The sequence below is a fragment of the Epinephelus moara genome, chromosome 14, assembly GCF_006386435.1.
Source record: "Epinephelus moara isolate mb chromosome 14, YSFRI_EMoa_1.0, whole genome shotgun sequence".
NCBI lineage: Eukaryota > Metazoa > Chordata > Actinopteri > Perciformes > Serranidae > Epinephelus > Epinephelus moara.
The window spans coordinates 22,313,619-22,334,527 of NC_065519.1; the positions used below are offsets into that span (position 1 = coordinate 22,313,619).

General features: G+C 41.0%; 1 protein-coding gene across 3 annotated transcripts in view; it reads left to right on the forward strand.

Moving 5' to 3' along the window:
• Positions 1 to 274: 274 nt before the first annotated feature.
• Positions 275 to 20,909, forward strand: part of flvcr2a (FLVCR heme transporter 2a) — a 28,487-nt gene continuing 7,852 nt past the window's right edge. For 2 of the 3 annotated variants that reach the window (XM_050061118.1, XM_050061119.1), the window contains exons 1-6: positions 4,612 to 4,697; positions 9,447 to 10,116; positions 14,058 to 14,199; positions 15,602 to 15,742; positions 17,208 to 17,275; positions 17,608 to 17,711. In XM_050061118.1, the coding sequence (XP_049917075.1) occupies positions 9,463 to 10,116; positions 14,058 to 14,199; positions 15,602 to 15,742; positions 17,208 to 17,275; positions 17,608 to 17,711 (1,109 nt within the window). In that variant the 5' untranslated portion in view covers positions 4,612 to 4,697; positions 9,447 to 9,462. Of the gene's footprint in view, positions 1,132 to 4,611; positions 4,698 to 9,446; positions 10,117 to 14,057; positions 14,200 to 15,601; positions 15,743 to 17,207; positions 17,276 to 17,607; positions 17,712 to 20,909 lie in introns of those variants that run through there. The other variant, XM_050061120.1, reaches the window with a different exon arrangement.

Here is a 20,909-nt window from a genome sequence, read left to right on the forward strand (position 1 = left end):
GTAATAGCAACTTTATGATACATTATAAGAATATAATTGGATAAAATACCGTTGTGACATGCTTGAAGATGTAAGATTGAGCTGAAATAGACAAACTAAAGTATTGACACCATGCGTCAATACAATTGTTTGTTTTTGCCTACAGGTTTTGGTCTGTCTCCTGTGTGTTGACTTACTTGTAGATGTGTCCCTCTTGCAGCCACTGTCACTTCTTATCTCAGCAGCTGGGTGGAGTAAAAGTCGGGTCAGCTCGAAGGCTAGAGTGTGTAATAAAAAGGATTTCTCAGACAGCTCAAGTATTAGCCTAAATGAACTTGTGGAGAGCAGGTCAGTCCTCTGGAGTCAAGTCTGAAGTTTTCTGCTTTTGCTCTGTTACTTTAAAGTGATAGTGATATTTAGATATATTTATTCATGGTCACTTCTGTAATTCCATGTCTATATTCAGGGCATTTTTACTGGTGTTAAAGACATTTTAGATTATAGGCTGCTGCGGGTGTGAAGACTTATTTTCCTTCCAAGTGTGCTCATTTGAATTCAAGCAGAAGAATGGGAGAGGATAAGCGGGCCTCGCAGCACAGTTGCGCACAGGATGCGGTGAATAATGGTCCACATTTGGGTACAGGGGGTCCAGATGCCGCGGAGCAAATTGAATGCAGCAGCATCCCAAACGGTGACAGCGGCTCTGCGGCCACTACGCGTCTATACAAGAGGCGCTGGGTGATTGTGTTCCTGTTCAGCGCGTATTCCCTGAGCAACGCGTACCAATGGATCCAGTACGGCATCATCAGCAACATCATGATAAAGTTCTACAAGGTGGAAGCCTTTGCCATCGACTGGCTGTCCATGATCTACATGCTCACCTACATCCCCTTCATCTTCCCGGTCACCTGGCTCCTGGATAAGAAAGGGCTGCGGGTCACAGCGCTGCTCGCCAACACGTTTAACTGCGTCGGGACATGGATCAAGGTAGCCAGTGCCAAACCCAATCTGTTTGGGGTGACCATGCTGGGACAGTTTGCAAGTTCCCTCGCCCAGGTCTTCATCCTCGGGATGCCCGCGCGCCTGGCGTCGGTGTGGTTCGGCGTGGATGAGGTTTCCACCGCTTGCTCCATTGGAGTGTTTGGGAATCAGGTGAGTTGCTCTCTCATGCTGTAACAGAACCCGAAATTCACTTTACTTGCCGTGTTTAATTTCATTATAAATCTGAATTAGACCTAAACCCATGTCTGGATTAACCTCTTTGGTTGGCCATGGGCAAACAGTTGCTGCTGGGCACCAGGTTCCTTAGTTTGCACTGATATCAAAGGGATTCCTGGAAAACATCCCTGCGTGATGCCAGGGATGATCCTGGACTTGTGAGTGTGAGTGATGGGCCAGCCAGTATAAATTATTGTCCTCAGGCTTTTTCCCTTTGATAATCAACTACAGCCTAAATCCCAGTGCACCATACAAAATATTTATTTTGACTTCCACTAATCTCTGATTCATATCCCTGTGTTTTATGACTTTATGAAATCCTCTGCAGTTTGTACAAATTTAGTGTGAACAGATACCTTTCACTGCATGTGCAGCCTGAGGTAGAGAGGCAGACAGCCGCTTGTGTGTGTGTATGTGTGTGTGCTAGTGCTTACATGTTATAACTTACATGCATATTCATAGCACATCCTTACCTTGAAAAAGCTTATCAGGGTTCGTGGATTTTTCTTATTTTTTTGCCTATTTCAGTGTGTTGTTGAGGCATTGTGCCGCTTCATGTTCAGCCTCCAAGCCAACACTCTTCAGTGGAAGACAGAGTACTCAGGTCCTTTCTTTTTTAAACAGCCAAAAATGTTAAAAACAATCCATTACAAGTGGAAGTCCTGTGTTGAAAATTTTACTTAAGTAAAAGTACAGAACTATTAATGGCAAAATGTACATAAAGTATCAATGACTGACCTATGACTAATATATATTTGTCATGATTACATTATTGGATTTTAACACTGGTGCATTGATGCCTAAGTAGCTTTTTATTTTTGTTGCTGGTCAACGTGGAACTACTTTTTGAATACTTTATATTAAGTAGCCCAAGCTGTACACTGATGTTCTGTAAGGTGTGACAGGCACAAAACATTGGGAACTGCTGGATAAATCTTCTGCCAAGATTATTATGTATTTTTTGTGGGGATTGTAGCAGGGGCAGAGCCAGATATTGTAAATCTTCAGAGATCAGCCCAAACTTATGGGGGTCTATTCAGGAAAAATATGACAGTTGCTAAGGAATAAAATCACTCTGTAAAGCTTACATCCTGTTTTGTATCTAATACTGTTTTTAAACCAAAATTAGTGCGTGTGTGCTGGGTTGAAAATAGATAGCAATAGATTGCTTTCCTGTTGCCAGTAGACCAGACAAGTATGCCTTTATGTTTGTTTTTTTTCTGGTGTGTCAAATTCAACAATGAGCTGGAAAACAGGTCAGTAAACAGTAAAAAGCAGCATGGAGGCCAGTGAAAATGTCATGGTGGTTACTACTTTTTATATGTCTCTTACTTATTCAGTTTCTCTTTAAATCTTGGTGCAGAATACATTTTGAACAATGTTAAAGTGTTGCTTGGATAGAGATGGATGGTATGTTGTGGTGGTGTGTCACTGCATTGCGCCAGCATTGGGGCTAAAATTAACGCGTCCACTTGGGTGTTGTATTTCAGTCACTGCCGATTGAAGCTGATTGGAGTTGGAGCTGATAAATACCCGTGACTACTGCAGAGTCATTTGACCTGAGAGTGAATGCTGATTGTGACCGTTCCCATTAAATACAAAAGCCAGATGTTAGTGGGTGTGAGAGGTTTTTTTTGTCCAGTGGGAGAGGGGCTGAATTGTTCTCCTACTGTCTTCATCATTCTAAAACAACAACACAACAAATGTTGAGCATGACTAATTTCACTCCTGTCACCGAAACACCGATACAAAAATTGTCTTATCTTACCATTTTAATCTTGACACCTATTGTTTTATACTATGTGTAGGAGCTAAGACTATTACTTGCAGCTACTGAGATGTTTAACCCGGCCTGACCTGGCTGACGTGCCTGCCTCGGTTGATGCCACAGCCTCCTCAGTTTTGTTTTGTTCAGAAAATAAACTGCAGGTTCCAACTGCAAAACAGATATCACATTCATTCATACCACCACACAACAATAAATTCATTCATTTTTCATCCAAAAATGAACACACACTCTTATAAACGGCTGGCCTGGTGTGGGTTTTAAAAACCCCCAACCTGTGCATCACTACTGTGCTGGTTCACAGAATGTAGCAGACTCCAGAATCCATGCAATGTTAGTCTGAGCTTCTCTGATTTCAAATCAAGGATTTCCAGCCATGCCAAGTAAATGTGTTCCCCAGTCAGTGGTGTAAGGAAGTTACAATGGGCCCCAGTGCACACTATCATGCATGTATTGTCTTGACACAAATAGAGACGTGATAGTGGACAACATCAACATGCATATTACCCAGCAATCATCACTGCATATCTGAGAAAAACGTCAAAGAAAATTAATCATTTAATCAAATAGTTTTTATAGTTTATTTATAGATTTTATAGCTTATGTAGAAAAAGCTTATAATTTTGTTTTAGATAGCTACTGACTATTTAAAAAGAATAAAAATGGAAAAGTAAACCATTTTTTTAAATTAGGAACATTATTTTTTATCATTCCTCTTTGAACACAGGAATAAATTCAAGGTGGCAATCTGAATCACCTGCAAGGGCCCACTCTCTCTACAGGCCCTTCCACCCCATGGTCCCGGTGCAATCACCCTGTCTGCACTGTCCTTATTTACACCCCTGTCCTCAATACTCAGCATTGAATATTAGGCCAACAGAAAAAACATTCACTCAGTATTACATTTCTTAAGGGATCAGTTTCATAGGATAAACAACATGGTCATAAATTATCATTTAAATGACACAGAGTTGAAGGTAGGTTTTCTGAAAACCTAAAAGATTTGTGGCTTTTGAGAAAACATTCAGGGCTGGAGCCCCAGGAGCTCCAGCCCATAAAATGGGCCCTATATAGGATTGTTCAAAATACCCACATGAGTGGTTTTACCCAAGTGGGCCCAAGGTAAGATGCCCATTTTGGGCCCATACCCACTTGGTACCCAGGTAGCCATAGCATAACCCATGTGGGCAACTGGCATGGAGCCATTATGGAACCCATGGACAATCCCATATTGGACCCATTTTTCCAGCTCATTTACGACACCACATGGGATGCACATACAAATGTTGACTGAGATATACTATCCTTATCAGATAGGCTTCATGTTAGAGAGTAAAGAGTAGCCCACAGCATTTTCCTCTGAATTGAAATGAAGTAAAAGCGGGATGAAATGGAAACACTCAACCAGGCATTAAGTATCTCATAATTTTAGGCTACTTAGTTACTTTCCCTACTGACTTTTTAACCTTACAAACTTTTTCATGCCCAGAATATAGCTGTCAAACACTTCAGAATAGCAGTTTTTCCAAAGCCAACTCCCAATACAGGGAGTCGTGTTGCGTTTGGGGAAAGTAGGCTATTCCTGATTTGTTTGGAGGGTGGCAACCAAGTGTTGGGTGACGTGAACAATTTCGCCATCTTCTGCTCGTAGCCAACAGTGCATTACGTCGGTGTAGTGTATTAGTAATATAGTTCCAATGCTTCCGTGCAACAGGTATGGTAAACCCACGGTTCCTTTAAAGACATGTATGTTTTTGTGCGTAAATGTGAGCGTCTCTTCATTCTAGGCTGCTGGGGTTTGTTTGTTTACAGCTCATGTGTTGATATCTCGTTACTTTGAGGAAGCCTAGTTGATCGTGAAGAAGTTTACAGCCCCAGTACCGAAAGTGTTTTAGAAATGAGCCAGGGATTGTTTTATGATCGGTATATCTGCCGTGATTAAGCGTTTTATTGCGCTGTTTTTTATGCGATTGAGTTTAACTCCAACCAAGCAACGTCGGCTGTTGCAACAAGGCGACTTACTTTGTCTTAGACCAGATATCTAACATGTATAAGGATCTGTGTGTCAGAGTGTATCCTGTTTCCAGGGAAAAGTGAATATGAAGTGTATCGGGTTGCAGTTTAAATATCAACAAGAAGGTTTGTTGTTTCTGCTTTCCTTCCTGCACTGCTCCGTCCATTCATGGGTCTGCTCCATGAGGGCAGAGGTGGTGTAGGTGGAGGTTACAGACAGCAGGGGCACTGTAGTGCTGCCGTCGGAAATTTCCAGTGTTGCTCTAAGAACACCTTAGTATTATTGTCATTAACCTATTTTGTTTGTCAATTTGAATATAGGCAAAACTTAAATTAATGTTCCCTACTTTTGTTACGGTGGCCTAAATCTTCTTTAATGCTTTAGATACCTTAAAGCACAAGCTTAACTTTCCTAGAAATATATAGAATTATCACATTTATTATACAGTCAGGCATATAAAAGTCAGTGACACTGGATAACAGTGATTGCCATTATCCATCAGTCTACTATTTTTTCCCCATTAAAGGAGCACTTCACACACAAAAAGAAAGTTTGTATATCAGTAGCACACCCTGTGTTACACCGAATTCAGGAAGAAAACTTGATTTTTCTCGCATGCCTTTACAGTGAACGAAGACTCCAAAAACAAAGAAAATTCTTGGTGAATTAAAGTCATATTGGGCCACGTTTAACACCAGTAAAACTATATCAAAACATCTGTTTATAAACTTCTACCTCCAGCATGCACTGGGGCAATTTGCAGCTGAACTGGTGGATTGCCCCCTTGGGGTTGGTAGAGAGTTACTGCCTCAAGCGAGAAAGTTCAAGTATCTCGGTGTCTTGTTCACATGTGAGGGTAGAATGGAGCATGAGGTGGATCGGCGGTTTGGTGTGGCATCTGCAGTGATGCAGGCGCTGCGCTGGACTGTCGTGGTAAAGAGGGAGCTGAGCTAAACAGCAAAGCTTTCGATTTACTGGTCCATCTACGTCCCAACCCTCACCTATGGTCATGAGCTCTGGTTAGTGACCAAAAGATTGAGATTGTGGATACACGCCTGCTGCCCCCGCAACCCGGCCCTGGATAAGCGGATGAAAATACTGTAGATGGATGTTTACAAACTCTCACACAATTTGTGCAGTATAATCCGAGTCTCATTTATCCAGTCGTGTTCTCCATATTTCCCGAACACATGCACTTTTGCTAAAAAACGTAGTATCTGGGTCTGGCTTTGAAGAGAGCGTAAAAAAGTTTCATTTTCAGTTCAGTTTTAAATAGGACGATTTTAGCGAAAATGCATGTGTGTGGATTGTACATGCATGAGTTGTGTGAGAGTTTGTAAACTGATGTTTTGATATAGTTTTGCTGGTGTTAAAGTGGTCTCCAGTCAGTTATTAATTCCTATGTTTGTTGTTTTCCATTCAGACTTGCGAGAAAAACAGAGTTGTCTTTAAGGTAACACGGCACGACTAATTGATACACAAATGCTCATTCTGTGGGTAATTTCAAATAAACACAAGAAGTCTGTGCTCTAGAGAAAGGATCAACACTCAGTGAAAAACCTAAGCCCTATGATAAGCTAATATCATTTGTCATGTTTTCCTTTAATCAATTAATCATAAGGTCTGTTAAATGTCAACAAATAGCAAAAAAGACCAAGAAAACCAGAAATAGACTATTTATATTTGAGAAGCTGGCACCAGTCAGTTTTGACATTTTTTACATAAAAATGTTTTGCTTACTAATCAATTATTAAGATTTAGTAAAATAGTTCTGATGAAAACTTTGTCGCAAACACTCAGTTGTGGCACAACAGAATCACTTTCTGTAAAAAGTGTCACAACATAGAATTTTCCAGAATTAAATGAACAAGTCTGATCATTAACCTTGACCATTGTAAGTTTGAAGATAATTATTTGTGACTAATCATGTATGTGCCACAGTAATAATCTTCGCTGGCAAACACATGTCTGAGTAAGAGTGACAACAAGCCCCAGTTTCTAATGAAGTTAATCACTATAAACTCACTGTTTAGCCAAATTTAGTATCAACCTGTCAGTGCCTCATTACATCGTGTTTCATTAGTCACCAAGTCCTGTATGTGCTGTCTTTATTGACATGGACAAAGGTCAGAGGCCATAATCTTCTGCTTAAGGCAGCTTAGGCGTACATCACTAAGGTGTTACAATTCAGACATGTATGGCAAAGTGTAGGCATTATTTTAAGCCTCTAAATTCAGTGAAAATGTCTGTAAGTGTATTTAGAGGCAACCTAAAGAGGCCAAATCATCAGGGACGGAGATCGAGAACCAGTTCCAGTTGATTCCAAATCAGAATTGCATGACTTAAAGTTTATCAGTTCCCTTTATTGATGCTGGCATGTTTTTTTCCGACAGTCGCTTATTGCAAAGCAATGATGTCAAAGTCATGTGGCTAAGCTGTTGGAAACTTGCAACAAGAAGGTCTAAAGTGTGGTTTAATTTCATGCAGAATGACAACAGTGCTGCTTGTACTGTCTGTGAAAGATAACTTCACGCAAGTGCGAAATATCAGGGACCAATTACTGTCATTACGCCTGCTTAAACTAAACTGAACTAAAAACTTAAAACTAAACTAAATCAAACTCAACTCAACTCAACTCAACTCAACTCAACTAAATGGGTAGAAACACCAACAATATGCTGAAGTATCTTTCTACACAACATGAGCTTAAACTCCAAGTACAAGTGCCTCGGCCTTTTCAACTGAGCAGCACATCCATTAGAGTAAATATCCTTAGTTATAGTAACATTAGCACCATGCAGGCTGGCTTAGCCCATTTTTGCTTTGACTAAGAAAACAGTTAAACAGTGGAGCGTCTGCACACCTGAGTCACACATGGGCCTTTTTTTCTTCTCTGTTTCTCCACTGTGTTCAGACTCAGAGAAATTAAGGGCTGAAAACCTAAACGTGAAGGCCTGCTTTTTTCCCCACACAGAAAGTTCAACAGCAATCAAGGGAATCGATATAGAATCAGACTGATAAGCAGAATCAATAACGGCAATGATATAAATTAATAAATCTTATCAATTCCCATCCCGACAAATGATTGATTTACTCAGCACCAAAGCCCCCCTTGACCCCTCTGCACCTGCTGACTCTCTTCTGAAATGTGAATATTTTCTGGTTTCTTTCCTCCTCTGTGACTGTAAATTAAATATCTTTGAGCTGTGGACAAAACAGACATTTGAGGACGCCATCTTGGGCTTTTGGAAATACAAGTTGACAAATTTTCACCATTTTCTGACATTCTGTAGATAAACAGCTAATCGATAATCAAGAAATTAATCGACAGATTAACTGACAAAGAAAATAATAGTTAGTATTCGCCTTAGACTGCCAATACGGTCACACCCAAGACTGATGATGTAATATAAAGCGACTGGGAATAAGTAAATCCAATGTGTGATCTGCAAACACTCCATTTGAATAACTGGTTGTCAGACAGTGAGATATCGTCGTGTTGTGTTTGAGGAACGAGGCGTAATTCGTCACCGCAGCATGAGTGAAGTGTTGAACTTATAATGTAATACAAGAGGCTTTCCTACAGACTGAGAATCTACTGTTAATGGTTAACGATTTATTTTCATTCATGCAGGGTGTCTGCACGCCCTTAACAAGTCTTAGAATGTCTCAGGTTCAAAGTATTAGGCCTGAAAAGTTATTAATCATCTTAAATTTGAATTTGGGAGGCCTTCATTGCCATGAACATTTTATCTTTTTTTCAATGAATCCATCTTTTAAATTGTTCTAATTAAACTTAGTCAAGCTCTCCTGTGAGAAAGTCCACTTTCCTGATGCTACAAATCTCTAAACCTGATATCGACGGGGTGATAACTGCTCATTTGTGTAAGGCTACAAGCGCTACACTACACAGTCCCGATTTCCATTGTATATTTATCAGTCAAAAACATGGGAGTAGTTTCATGCTTCGAACAACAAAAAATCTCTGTAGTGTTTTCCCAGTCTTTACATTTTAACAGGCTGTTTCCTGATGAACTTGCAGTCTTAGCATGTTTAGCATCACTCTGCGTGGACTTTGCTTCTCCATACACCTCGATGTATGCGTGTGTCATGTGCCTCAGCAATAAATGTCCTACCATATATTCTCAGCACCTGCTCTCACGTGCCAGTTAATGATATAAGTTGGAAGGAGGAGTTTTAAATGAGAAGTTAAACGCTCCATCACATGACTACTCTGTTGAAGACCAGAGTCAGACCAAGCTGTTGGAGCTTTCCAACGCTGCTCGTTATATTTAAACTGCACCCCAGATCCACTTCAGGCGCAGCTGGTGAGCTTGTTTATGATCAGCATGTAGGAAATATTGGCTGTGTGGGAAGGGCGAGTCAGGTAAACTGCCACCATGTCAAAAGAGTGTACACACAAGGAGAAATATTTGCTCTTCCCTTCAGCTGGTGATTGGTAGAGATGCCTGGAGGAAAGGAGTTAGAGTGGGAGCAGCATGAGGACGAGTTGCCTCAGGAGTGGATGGACGGCCATGGCGAGGCAAGAGACAATGACTGGTCTTCTTTAAGAAAAGAAAAAAACAGTTTAGGGGAGTACAGGCACCTGTCAATGGAGGAGAGCAGTGACACCTCCGAGCCCTCAGCCCTGGACACTGCACAGCTCTTCCCACTGATGGAGACCAAGTTGTACAAGCGGCGATGGGTCATGCTGCTCATCTTCTGTGCCTACTCCATGAGCAACGCCTTCATGTGGCTGCAGTACAGCATCATCAGCGACATCTTCATGCGCTTCTACAACATCAACAGCCTGGCCATCGATTGGCTCTCCATGATCTACTTCCTCACCTACATCCCCCTCATCCTGCCCGTCACATGGCTCCTGGACAACCGGGGCCTCAGGGACATTGTGATGGTGGGCGCAGCCTTCAACTGCATCGGGGCCTGGATCAAGACGGGCACGGCTGACCCCAACATGTTTGCCATAACCTTCTTCGGCCAGTTTGTGTGTTCGGTGGGCACTGTGTATATCTTGGGCATCCCCTCTAGGCTTGCGTCCCTGTGGTTCGGGCAGCAGGAGGTCTCCACCGCCTGTTCCATCGGCGTTTTGGGAAACCAGGTGTGTCTCTGTGTGCCTTCTGGGCTCCAAACATCTTTGGCAGTGTGTGTGTGGTGATAGAAACTTCTCATATTGGTGCTAAGAGATCTGCATGTGTGTGTCGGTTGGATAGAAAGAGTGAAAGAGAGTTCTGTCATCTTTTGACATCTGAATTGCAATGTGTCAAAAACATGTTGTCATGTCAGCGTCTGCCATCTTTGAATGTGTGAGTCTGTCTGTGCCTGTGATTCATGCTTTCTTTTCCTTGACTCAGCAGGTTTAACAAAGTGAAACACTCCGGTGGCCACTTAAGCTTCCAACAGTGAAAAGGATCTTAGAGAAGTGACAAGTGTAAACTTGCAGGACCAAGCACTTAATACCTGACATTGTTAGTTTCAGTTCTGTTTAATTAACCTCAGAATTTAGTAGCATGTGGTTTATGAGAAGTTAAAGAATGGAGGGGATTTTCTTTGTGTCAGATGTGAAAGTATCAGCACACAGTTCACTCCGATCATCCAATGATATTTTTTCAAACAGGGTTAGGGCTTTAAATAATTCTATTAATTTCTCTGGGATAGTTTAGTTACTTTCTCTAAATATTTCGATATCTTTTACTGATTCTGATACTTGAACTTCCATATCAGCAGATACAGAGTACTGATCAGATGTATACTACTAACCCTGAACACAAACAAATACATATAGAGAATGGAGAAGGATCTGGCAACACTTGTGCCTCCTCGAAACTTAAGCTTTGCATACTGTACACATTACCTTTTTATTGGTGGGACATTCCTGTGTGAGTTACTGCCTATATTTCCGACATTTTGCTAGGAGGTTATGTTTAAGTATTTACAGGAAATCAGTTTATTAATAAGTTACGTGGTATGGGATCAGTGCTTAGACTAGTGTACTCGCCAATACCCAATTTTAGGCAGTATCGGAGTTGTTGTTGTTCGGTGTTTCCGATACAGGTATCAGTATCAGAACAACTCTACTTTAAGCGTACCAAGAGCCCAGTGTTACCATTTTTAATATATGTATTTTTCGATTTTATATTGAGGAGACTGTAAATCCAACCCTATTGCCAGAACAAATGTTAGCATTGTACAGTCTGCAAACATTTGTACGCTATTATGTAGCTGATGTGTTGAAACTTTAAATTGCAACAACACTGGTGAATGTGTGGTTATGTTTAGGCACAAAAAAAAAATTGATTATGGTTAGGAAAAGATCATGTTTGGGTTTATTGTTTAGGCTTGGAAATGCCTCCGATGTCTTGCTAAAAACAGTTGCTTTTAGCGGGCCAGTTGTCACTGGAAACACCTGCAAACCAACTGGCATGTTGTTTGTTGGTTTCGCACAGTGGTCTGCTTCATCCCCTCCACCTCCCAATGAGAAACTCGGCTCATTAACATGTAATCAGACTTACATCACTTTAGAAATGTTGATATGATACGTATGAAACGTACACATTTAATGCATCTGTGGTCTGCAGAAATGCACAATGCCAACATTTTCTTCTGGCGGGTAGGGTGTTTAATCTGACATTGAATGTAAACAGGCTCGTTTTGACCAAATAAATGAATTGCTAGAAAATGTAGGAGCAAATTTTCCATGTTCGCCAATTTAAACTAAATTCAATTTTAAGAAGCCATTTCTACACACTCGCATAGTGCTTCGGCAACAGGTGTTTGAGAAAGGCTTTCCAAAACTAGAAGAAAGCAGATATCACAGAGTGTAGCTCTACCTTACTAAAAAAAGATGGATGCCAGTTGATATTGATATTGCTCAATAAGGTTTTCCTTTGTGTGTGTGTGTGTGTGTGTGTGTGTGTGTTTTTTTTTCGTTTTAGCCTTCGTTGGTGGGTGATTTCCACTGCTTGAACTGTCAGCTTCTGAACAAGCTAAAGAGGTCAAAACTCCAGGAACACTTGTAATATAAGAACAACCTTACTGCAAGACCAACTCATTTCAGCTTGTGGCCTTCATCACCATCGTCCTGATCAAACGCACTGGCTTTGCAATAAAGTTGTTCTATATACTACAAGTATTGCTAAAGTTTTGACCTCTTAAGACTTCTTTCCCCTCTCCATGCACCTTGAAAGTAGCTGAAGCTGTGCCAGAAATCCTCGCCCTGCCTCTGAACAAGCTCCCACACTTGGGGTAGATTAACTGTACAATGAGATTACATTGAGAATGCTGTGTCCATGCTAGCGAGAGCTGCTGAGGGAGGGTGTGTGTGGTCATTTATCCTTCACTCTCACACTCGGAACACTAGAGAATTTGCTGAACTTGCTCAGCCGTCGAAAACCTGAGCATGTCATTGTTCATGTCTCTTTCACCTTACAAGACTCATAGATGATAAATTTAGAGGTTTTGAAGTAGACTGACACACTTTTGATGTTATTTTGAGTCGTATCCAAAAGGAAGAATCTGGCTTCATAATTTACTTTAGCTCTAAATTATTCTTTCTTTTCAAGCCAATAACAACAGTACATGGATCCTGCACAGGCATAAAAGCTCTCATGTATAGGGCTATATATGGATGCCTTGAGAACGCACCGTGATCTTTAACCCTTGTGCAAACATAGACTATCAAAAGACGTCTGACCCCTCTGATGCTCTTGAACCTCTGAACCCTAACTGTTTTTTGTTCAATTGAAGTGTGTCCCCTCTCACCTGCCTTAGAACAAACACTGCATACCGGCTATTGTCATGCGTGTTCTTGTTTTGTGCTTAACTCCTGCTCCCCACAGCTGAAGATAAAAGGACACATTGTTGTTGATGTTTACTCGCACACCACGACTTTATTCCTTTGGCTCTGGGCCTTAAACCTGGTGCTTCCAAGTTTTCAGGCTGAAGTAGTTCACACATCCCCACGGATGTTAAGAAATAGTTCATGTTAAGAAAAAGTAGGTAGGATTTCCATAAAACAGACACAGATCAAACAGATCAACAGTTTGTGTGCCAAAAGTAACTTCAGAAGATCCTTGATTTGCACCAGTTGAGAATAAGTTTTGCAATTTGACAGTAACCAAGAAAGTTTATTACCAACTCTCCCAGAGGGTACAGTCAATGTTAAAGTGCATAGGCCAGTTTGAACATTACCTATAATCCTCATATAGTTATACATATTTTCCCCTTGGTATCAAAAATGGTTTTGAATATCAATATTTCTCATGGTATTGTATCGAAGTTAGAAATTCCAGCATTGCGTCAACACTAGCCCCCATAGAACAGCAAACTGAAGTTTTTACACTTAGTTTTTTGTGTGGATGAAAAGCCAAGATATGATGTGTTAATGAATGATCTCTAGAGGGGGGTTATGTTACATTTGGACAGAGCCAGGTGAACTGATTCCCTCTGTACTACAGTCCTTATGCTAAGTTAAGCTAACTGTCTCCTGGCTGTAGCGTATATATCCCAAAATGGCTAATACTTTAACAGCCCCCCTTTGACATATTTTGAAGGTAGGGAATATATATGGTTAATAAGCATGCAACATGGATGTGTTTGCAATAGCTTGGTCAAGATAAAAAGTAACACACACACCAAGGGTTGTAATGAGGTGCTGATTGCTGGAAGTAGACTTAAAAGTAGGAAAAATATGTCGAACACACACTCTGGCTCCATATGCATTTCTCTTTTACTCAGATGATGTTTCGTTTTGTGCCTTCAGGCCTTCCTCAGCTTCAACAATGATTGTTGAACTTAAAGAACGCCTGAGGGCCAAAAAGGAAATGCATGCAGCAAAACTTTTTTTCCTACAATAGTGGGTAATTATCGCTCACACAAATGTGGGCTTGTTTGTTTTCTTATTATTTATTCAACCTTTTCCCACTTCTGTAGGCCTAATGATGCTTTCCCTCTTTAATGATGTGTGCTGACTGCAGCTGTGCATGTGTAGCCGTCAGCTAGAGGTGCGGAGTCCTTTTTTAATTTTGTGCCTCTCACCTACAGATGGGTATCGCCATTGGGTTCCTGCTCCCACCCATCCTTGTGCCTAATGTGGACGATATGGATGAGCTGGCGTATCACATTAGAGTCATGTTCTACATCAGCGCAGGAGTGGCCACCTTCATCTTCCTCCTCGTGGTCATTGGTAAGATGACTATTCTCATCCACAGGCTCGTAGAGTGCGTCGGTGCTGTCAGGGCTCTGTGCTCACTCATGCAGTAACAGCCCACTGCAAGTCCCTTTCAAAGTCATACAACTCCCACAGTCATGGTTGTGAAAATTTAAAAAGCGAGGAGTCATGCTCTTGACAGTTTGTGCTTTCAAGCAGTAGAAACTGTGACAAAGCTGTTACCTCACCTCTTTTGTCCCACAGCAATGCCTATGACATTTTTTCGTTGGCATTGTAGTGGTATTTTTAGATGAGAACACAAGTGATTCTCTAGTAGGATTTTGCAACTTCAGGGTTCATTATTTAACACACAGTTTCATTCATTTTTATATGGTCGAGCTTCTTATCTGGTTGTTGGCCTCCCCGGGCAGCACTGCTGGAAAGCTGAGTCTCCCTGAGATGTGCTTTCTACCGAAGACTCAACAGCATCGCAGTCCACTGGATGAGCAGCTGCAGTAATTGCTGTAATTGTTCACCTTTTGATGAGATGTGTTCAGACACCATGTGAAATACACGCAGGGACTCAGGGAGTCGTGGAAGTGTTTTATGAAATCATCTTCCCCGGTCAGCTCTGGTAAATCCTCCTTTCACCTCCGCGAAGGAGTAAAACTCACTGACACTCAGAGAAACAGGGTTGAAGCTTCGCTAGGGGTCACACTTCTTTTCTATCACTGTTGACTGGTGTGATGTGATGTCACCAAACTGGTATGATGTCAGGGTAAGGTGTCCCACCCAAACAAGTGCAGCAATGAGCAGCTTATATGGATCATAAAACCTGGGACAGAATCATTCAATACAAATGCTGTTTAAGTAATTTGGGGTTCCAGGTTCGGATCCGCTGGCTGAATCCTTCCTGTGTTTTTTCTCAATGAAAAACATAGTCTCCTCGAAGCTTATGACAAACTGCCAAAAACAAACCAATGAGATGCAGCAGTGGAATTTCCTCAGGTTTCCCTGTGTAGTCTGCTCAAACAACGATGAGTAGTAGAAGAAACTACGCAAAAACAGTCGTGGCTGCTACTGGTGAAGACAGAAAACGAATGTGCATGGGTAAAGCACCTGTGGGTGATAGTAGACTGATAATGCCTGGTCACATAATGCCCCTGTGGCTACTTCATATTCACGTAATGAAATGTCAGTTAGATGGTAAAAACAAAATTATCCACCTATAGTGATCATTTTGAATACTTAGTGTTTGTAAAACTTGCTCATCCCGTTGGCTTATTGACAAGAGGTGTGTCACACAAATGCATGACCTACAGCGTCACGCTGGGGTTTCATCCCTGTCAGTGTCTGTACTGGCTGATGCACTAACACAACAATCTTAATGGAATAACACACAAGTAACCTCATGAAATATTGTGTTATTGTCTTGCAGTTTTTCAGGAGAAACCAGAAATCCCTCCCACCCAAGCCCAGGCTCAGGCCAGGAACATCCCCCCTGAGCAGTACTCGTACACGGCTTCTGTCTTGAGGCTGCTGCGCAACAAGCCCTTCATGCTCCTGGTGGTCAGCTATGGTGGGTCCCCTCGCCTCAATTCGTGTGTACTTACACAAACAGGCCGGAGGAACGAGACTCGTTAGTGTAATGTAACCTTGTCTGGAGGAACAGGCTCAGGGTGTTTTATTTACACACAGCTATTATCGATTCTCCACTGATGTTTACCCAGCTCTGCCGCTAACGTTGATCTATTGTTGATTTATTCATTTTATTGTTTAATTTATATAAAAGTTACGAGCTATCAAAGCTGAAATTCCAAGATGACGTCTTGAAATTGCTTGTTTTGTCTGACCAACAATCCAGAACTCAAAGATATTTCAGTCACAATGATATTAAAATGAGAGAGGCAGGAAAACCTCAAATCTCCATGAATATCAGAATTGTTGTAAGCTGATTCAGTCACATCAAAGTTCTTTACGTGACTTGAGTTAATTGTTATCCTCTCTAACTCTCCAAAATACCTTTTTAAATTTTTTTAAATTCCCTGAACAAAAATTTAAACGCAACACTTTTGTTTTTCCAGTTTATCACAGGTTTAAGTTAAAGATCTAATACTTGTTTTATGCACATAAAGGACTCTTGTCTCTAGTTTTGCTCTCAAATTTTGGCCGCAAATTTGTTAAAATACGTATTATGTCCCTCAGGGTGGTGACAATAAAAGGCCACTCTAAAATTGGATTTTAACAAATTTGCAACCAAAATTTGAGAAAAGTAAATCTTTTGTGTGCTTAAAAATCTTAATTCTTTAGCTTAAACCTGTGAAAAAAGGGAGCAAAACAAAAGTGTTGCCTTTAAATGTTTGTTTAGTGTAATTTTAGCACGCTGCAGGTTCACAGAAAGGTCACATGAAATGATATCATAAAGATAGCAGAGGAGGAAGTCCACATCTGTGTCTTTACGTGTGTCTCCATGACATCATTATGACATGCGGATCATCCCACACTCCAACATGTCACCTTTATCACACATCCAGGCGAGGATGTGGTTCAAATATCGAGGTGAAAGGTAACAGAGGTGAAAACGCCTGCACTTGAAGCAGTCATAGTCACATTTTGGAAAGTCACAGGCTTTTATCAGCTGGTGTGCAGATATGAGGATGTGTCACTGTAACACATGGACCTCCAGTGCACTGCCTATGTGTACAGTTGGAATGATTTAAAGGTGTCCCATTTTTTGCTCAAAGGTCACTTTTTAATGAAGACGGTGTTAATGAATAACAGTGTGGAGAATTTTAAAATGTGTTAGTCTGTAAATGTGTACCCTTTATGTGCCTGAACAATACGTTTGAGGACATTTTGTGCCTTTGCACTCCATTAAATTCAATTAGCCAAGTAGTGCCAAAGTCTGAAGGCTATAATGGACTTAATGTGTGAAGTTGTCAGCAGTGGGGGTTTTTTTTACGGGGGAACATGAGGTCCCATCTGCACTCTCTTCTTTCCCTACAGGTCATCTCAAAATAAACAGTTTTGTTTGTTGTCTGCAGGGCTGAACGTCGGCTGCTTCTATTCTATTTCCACACTGCTGAATCGGATGATTATTGAGCATTATCCTGTAAGTCCCAGTGTGTCTGCTCCTGCCTCTCGTACTTTATTTCCAGCCACAAGCTTTTGTTTCGCTGTCGGTGTTTCATTGTTATCTACTTCTTTTCCTCACCTCCTCATCTACTCTTTCCTGCCATATACTCAGTGTCAATAAACCCAGCATGCAGACATTTGTGTTGCTTTAGTTGACACTGATAAATGACCCCGACACAGATAACTGTGGTCTGGGAGTCTCATTGTTATGGCTGAGAACTTGCAGGACAAGATAACTGCAGGGTGCAAAATGTCACAGACGCCCTATAAGGTCTGTAAAACAAGAAATGTCAATGATTTTCCTCTCAGGGTGAAGAGGTGAACGCTGGGAGAATCGGTCTGACTATTGTCATTGCTGGCATGGCGGGCTCCCTCATATGTGGCATTTGGCTGGATAAGACCAAAACATACAAGTAAGATATTTCTATGAAGCTCTTTTTTTTCAGTACACTTTGATGGACAAAAACAATGCAAAAATAATCTAGTAAGTAATGATTCTGGGCGCTGAGAAGAAACCGAAACTCAGATGAACTTTCCCAGTAGTTTTCTTTATGTCCTCTTAAGTCTGTTGACCGTCATCTCTCCTATGGGCCATTAAAATGATTTGAAATACGTCATTTTTATTTCCTTTCTTTAGAGTATTCCACGAGGTTCAACAATTAAGGAAACAAAGTCCCATTAAGAAATCAATAATGACTTAATGTTGACAGTGTGTGTGTGTGTTTCATGATAGGCATAATAAAGATGCACGTGTTATAAGATAAGATGAACTTTGTGTAGGTGGCATCATAGTAATGAATGGATTTGTTAATCTAATGCAACCCTTTTATTATACCATAAAACTTTAATTAATAGCCCTGGCTTTTATTTGCTTCATTCACAGAATTCATCACTGTGTATATTTGTACATGTGATGGACCTTTAACCCCTTTCACATGACACTGTTGCTCAGCAACACTGAAATACTATCAAATTGTATGTTTGAAGTAGGTATGGATATTAGTTGTGTAAAAATGAGGCTATCTAATAACATATAAATTAAGAATCAATCATTTAATCAATCTCCGACAGACCACGTCTAGAGAGAGAGGGGGAGAAGGAGAAAGAGACAGAGAAAGAAGACATTTGTTATAGGGCACCTGAAGATTAAGGCAGCCAGCTTATCGACCCAACAACCTGTTGTTGTCCTCTCAAAGACATTTTCACAACTTGGATACATTTTTTTTTTAATGAAAAACAGTTTTGATTGTTTTGATCGGTGGACCTGTTTATGATAGAACAGTTCCACAAATAGGTCTAAACAAATAGATCAAGGAACGGACACATTCAGACTTAATGACCACTTCAGAGTTATGGAGTTGCCACTTTGTCCTCGTCTCTGTTGATTGACGTTAATATGTCAGTCTATCAAAATGAGCAATTTGAGGAACTCCCGAACCCGGCTGTCAAGTCCTCTGTGAAGGAGGCAGAGCCTGAAGACGTGGGGGAACTCTTGTTCATATCCCTGGCAGAGGTTACTGAGGTAGTCAAAAAGCTCCCCTGCAGCAAGGTGCCAGGTGTGGATGAGATTCAGCCTGAGATGCTGAAGGCTCTGGAAGTTATTGGGCTTTCTTGGCTGACACGCCTTTTCAGTGTCCAATTATCGGGGTGTCACACTGCTCAGCCTCCCTGGGACAGTTCTCCAGGGTGACTGGAAAGGAGGCTCCGACCGATTGTCGAACCTCGGTTTCACAAGGAGCAATGTGCATTCCGTCCTGGCCATGGATTTTCCAATTAATTATCTGAAAATAAACTGCTTCGCACCTGAACCGATGTCGAACTGAGACCTCGTTTATTTAGCCACACCTGCCTAGTTGAAGGGATTTGGCATTTAAATATCTATCTAGCTGCATCTAGTTGACAATAAATGTTTTTTTACTCAAGTAAACTTTGAGGATCGTCTCCCCTCTTATCAACAAGTATGTGATGAACTAGAAATTAGCTTACGTTAGCTAGCATAAAGCATAAACCTGGCTAATCAGAAATGAATTGCTCAAAAAATAACTTTGACCTTTTCACATCTCCTTGAATTTTTTTTTAAACAAGACAACATCTGCAATGGTAACTTTGGGCAAAGAAAGGAGTGACTGGAACTAGCGATTCCCTACTTCCGGTCACAGTCGCCTTTTTGTGAAATACGCCTGAGCGTTTAAATTGACTCATCCGGCACCTGCCGTTGTGGAGGTAGCATTACTTGGGACATTTGTGAGAAAATTCCAGCTGATATATGTTTTTGTCTTTGTAGAATATACCTTTTTTTTTACTTGTAAGACGTCCTGTGTTTGTATCTGAAGCATGATGTATTAGAAATATGTTGTGTATTTGTTTGGTAGGTAGGAGGACTTGTTTTAATACTCAGTCTTCAAGGTCAACAGTCAGTCTGTGCTTTAAAACATGGCCTCCTTGCATGGACGTCTTTTACATCATTGCCTCACAGGGAGACGTCCCAGTGAATCTCACTCGTGCCCACTTTTGTTCAAAGTGAGCACGAATCCGGCTGAACTGAGTTTTCTATCTGATGTCCCTCTCTGCTTATCTGAACTGACAGGCTTTACTCTGCTGTTCCTGCTGGCCACGTCTCAGGCCACTACATTAAACCTGGAAAACACTAATAATTCAGTCATGAACGTGAATATATCCAACTGTTATCTGATTATTGATGCTGTCTTTTGTCTTGATCAACCATATCAGTTCTTACCACTTGTTTTCAGCACTTCTCTGAGTTTTAGATGTTTGGTACACTGCCCTCATTCATCTGGCATGCAAACTATTATGACTGGAAAAAATCCTCGGCCCTCAGATTCCTTACATGCCATTAGGATGCTTAGCTGTCAAAGCAGGCTCAGATTTACGTTGTTGACCCGCTTGCGCCTATTGTCCCATGTGGGAGAGAGTCAGAGGACTATGTTAAATTAACAAAAATATTTTGCAGCAATATTTTACGCGTGGTTGTACGAGAGAAAGCTTCACCGGAGTAAGCCTGTTTATGCAGATGGCCTGGGTTATGACGAGGGGTCTTCAGTGACTCAGGGATATTGTTTATGCTGAGGAATTTTAAAGTGAGGAATTTCTTTTCAAGCGAGACATCCATCCGGAAAAGGTGCCTCCTCTGACACAAAATGTATATTTGAAAGAATTAATACTGCTTAAGATTCCAATAAGGAAAACTATGTGATAGCTCTAACCTCTTGTAGTGGAAGAAAGTGAGGATATTTGTAGGCATTAGTCTTGGTTATGTGTGTCGTAATATGTATTAAATACGTTAAATGCATGAGACACTTGAAATGATGCATGTTAAATGTGGAGGCTGCTCAAATGGACCATAGGATCTACAGTATATAAAGGCATCATATAACCAGCAGTCCTCACTGGTGTCGACAAATCTATGGAAAGATAGCTTTTGTAATTAAAATGAAGACTGATGTTGCCATACCTACACACCTTTGCTTGTAAAGATATTTTAAAGGAATATTTCACCCCCAAATGATCATTTGTATATCAGTTACTCACCCTGTGTTCCATTGAATCCGATAAGAAAACTCACATGATGTTGTAGGACTTCTTTGTTCTCA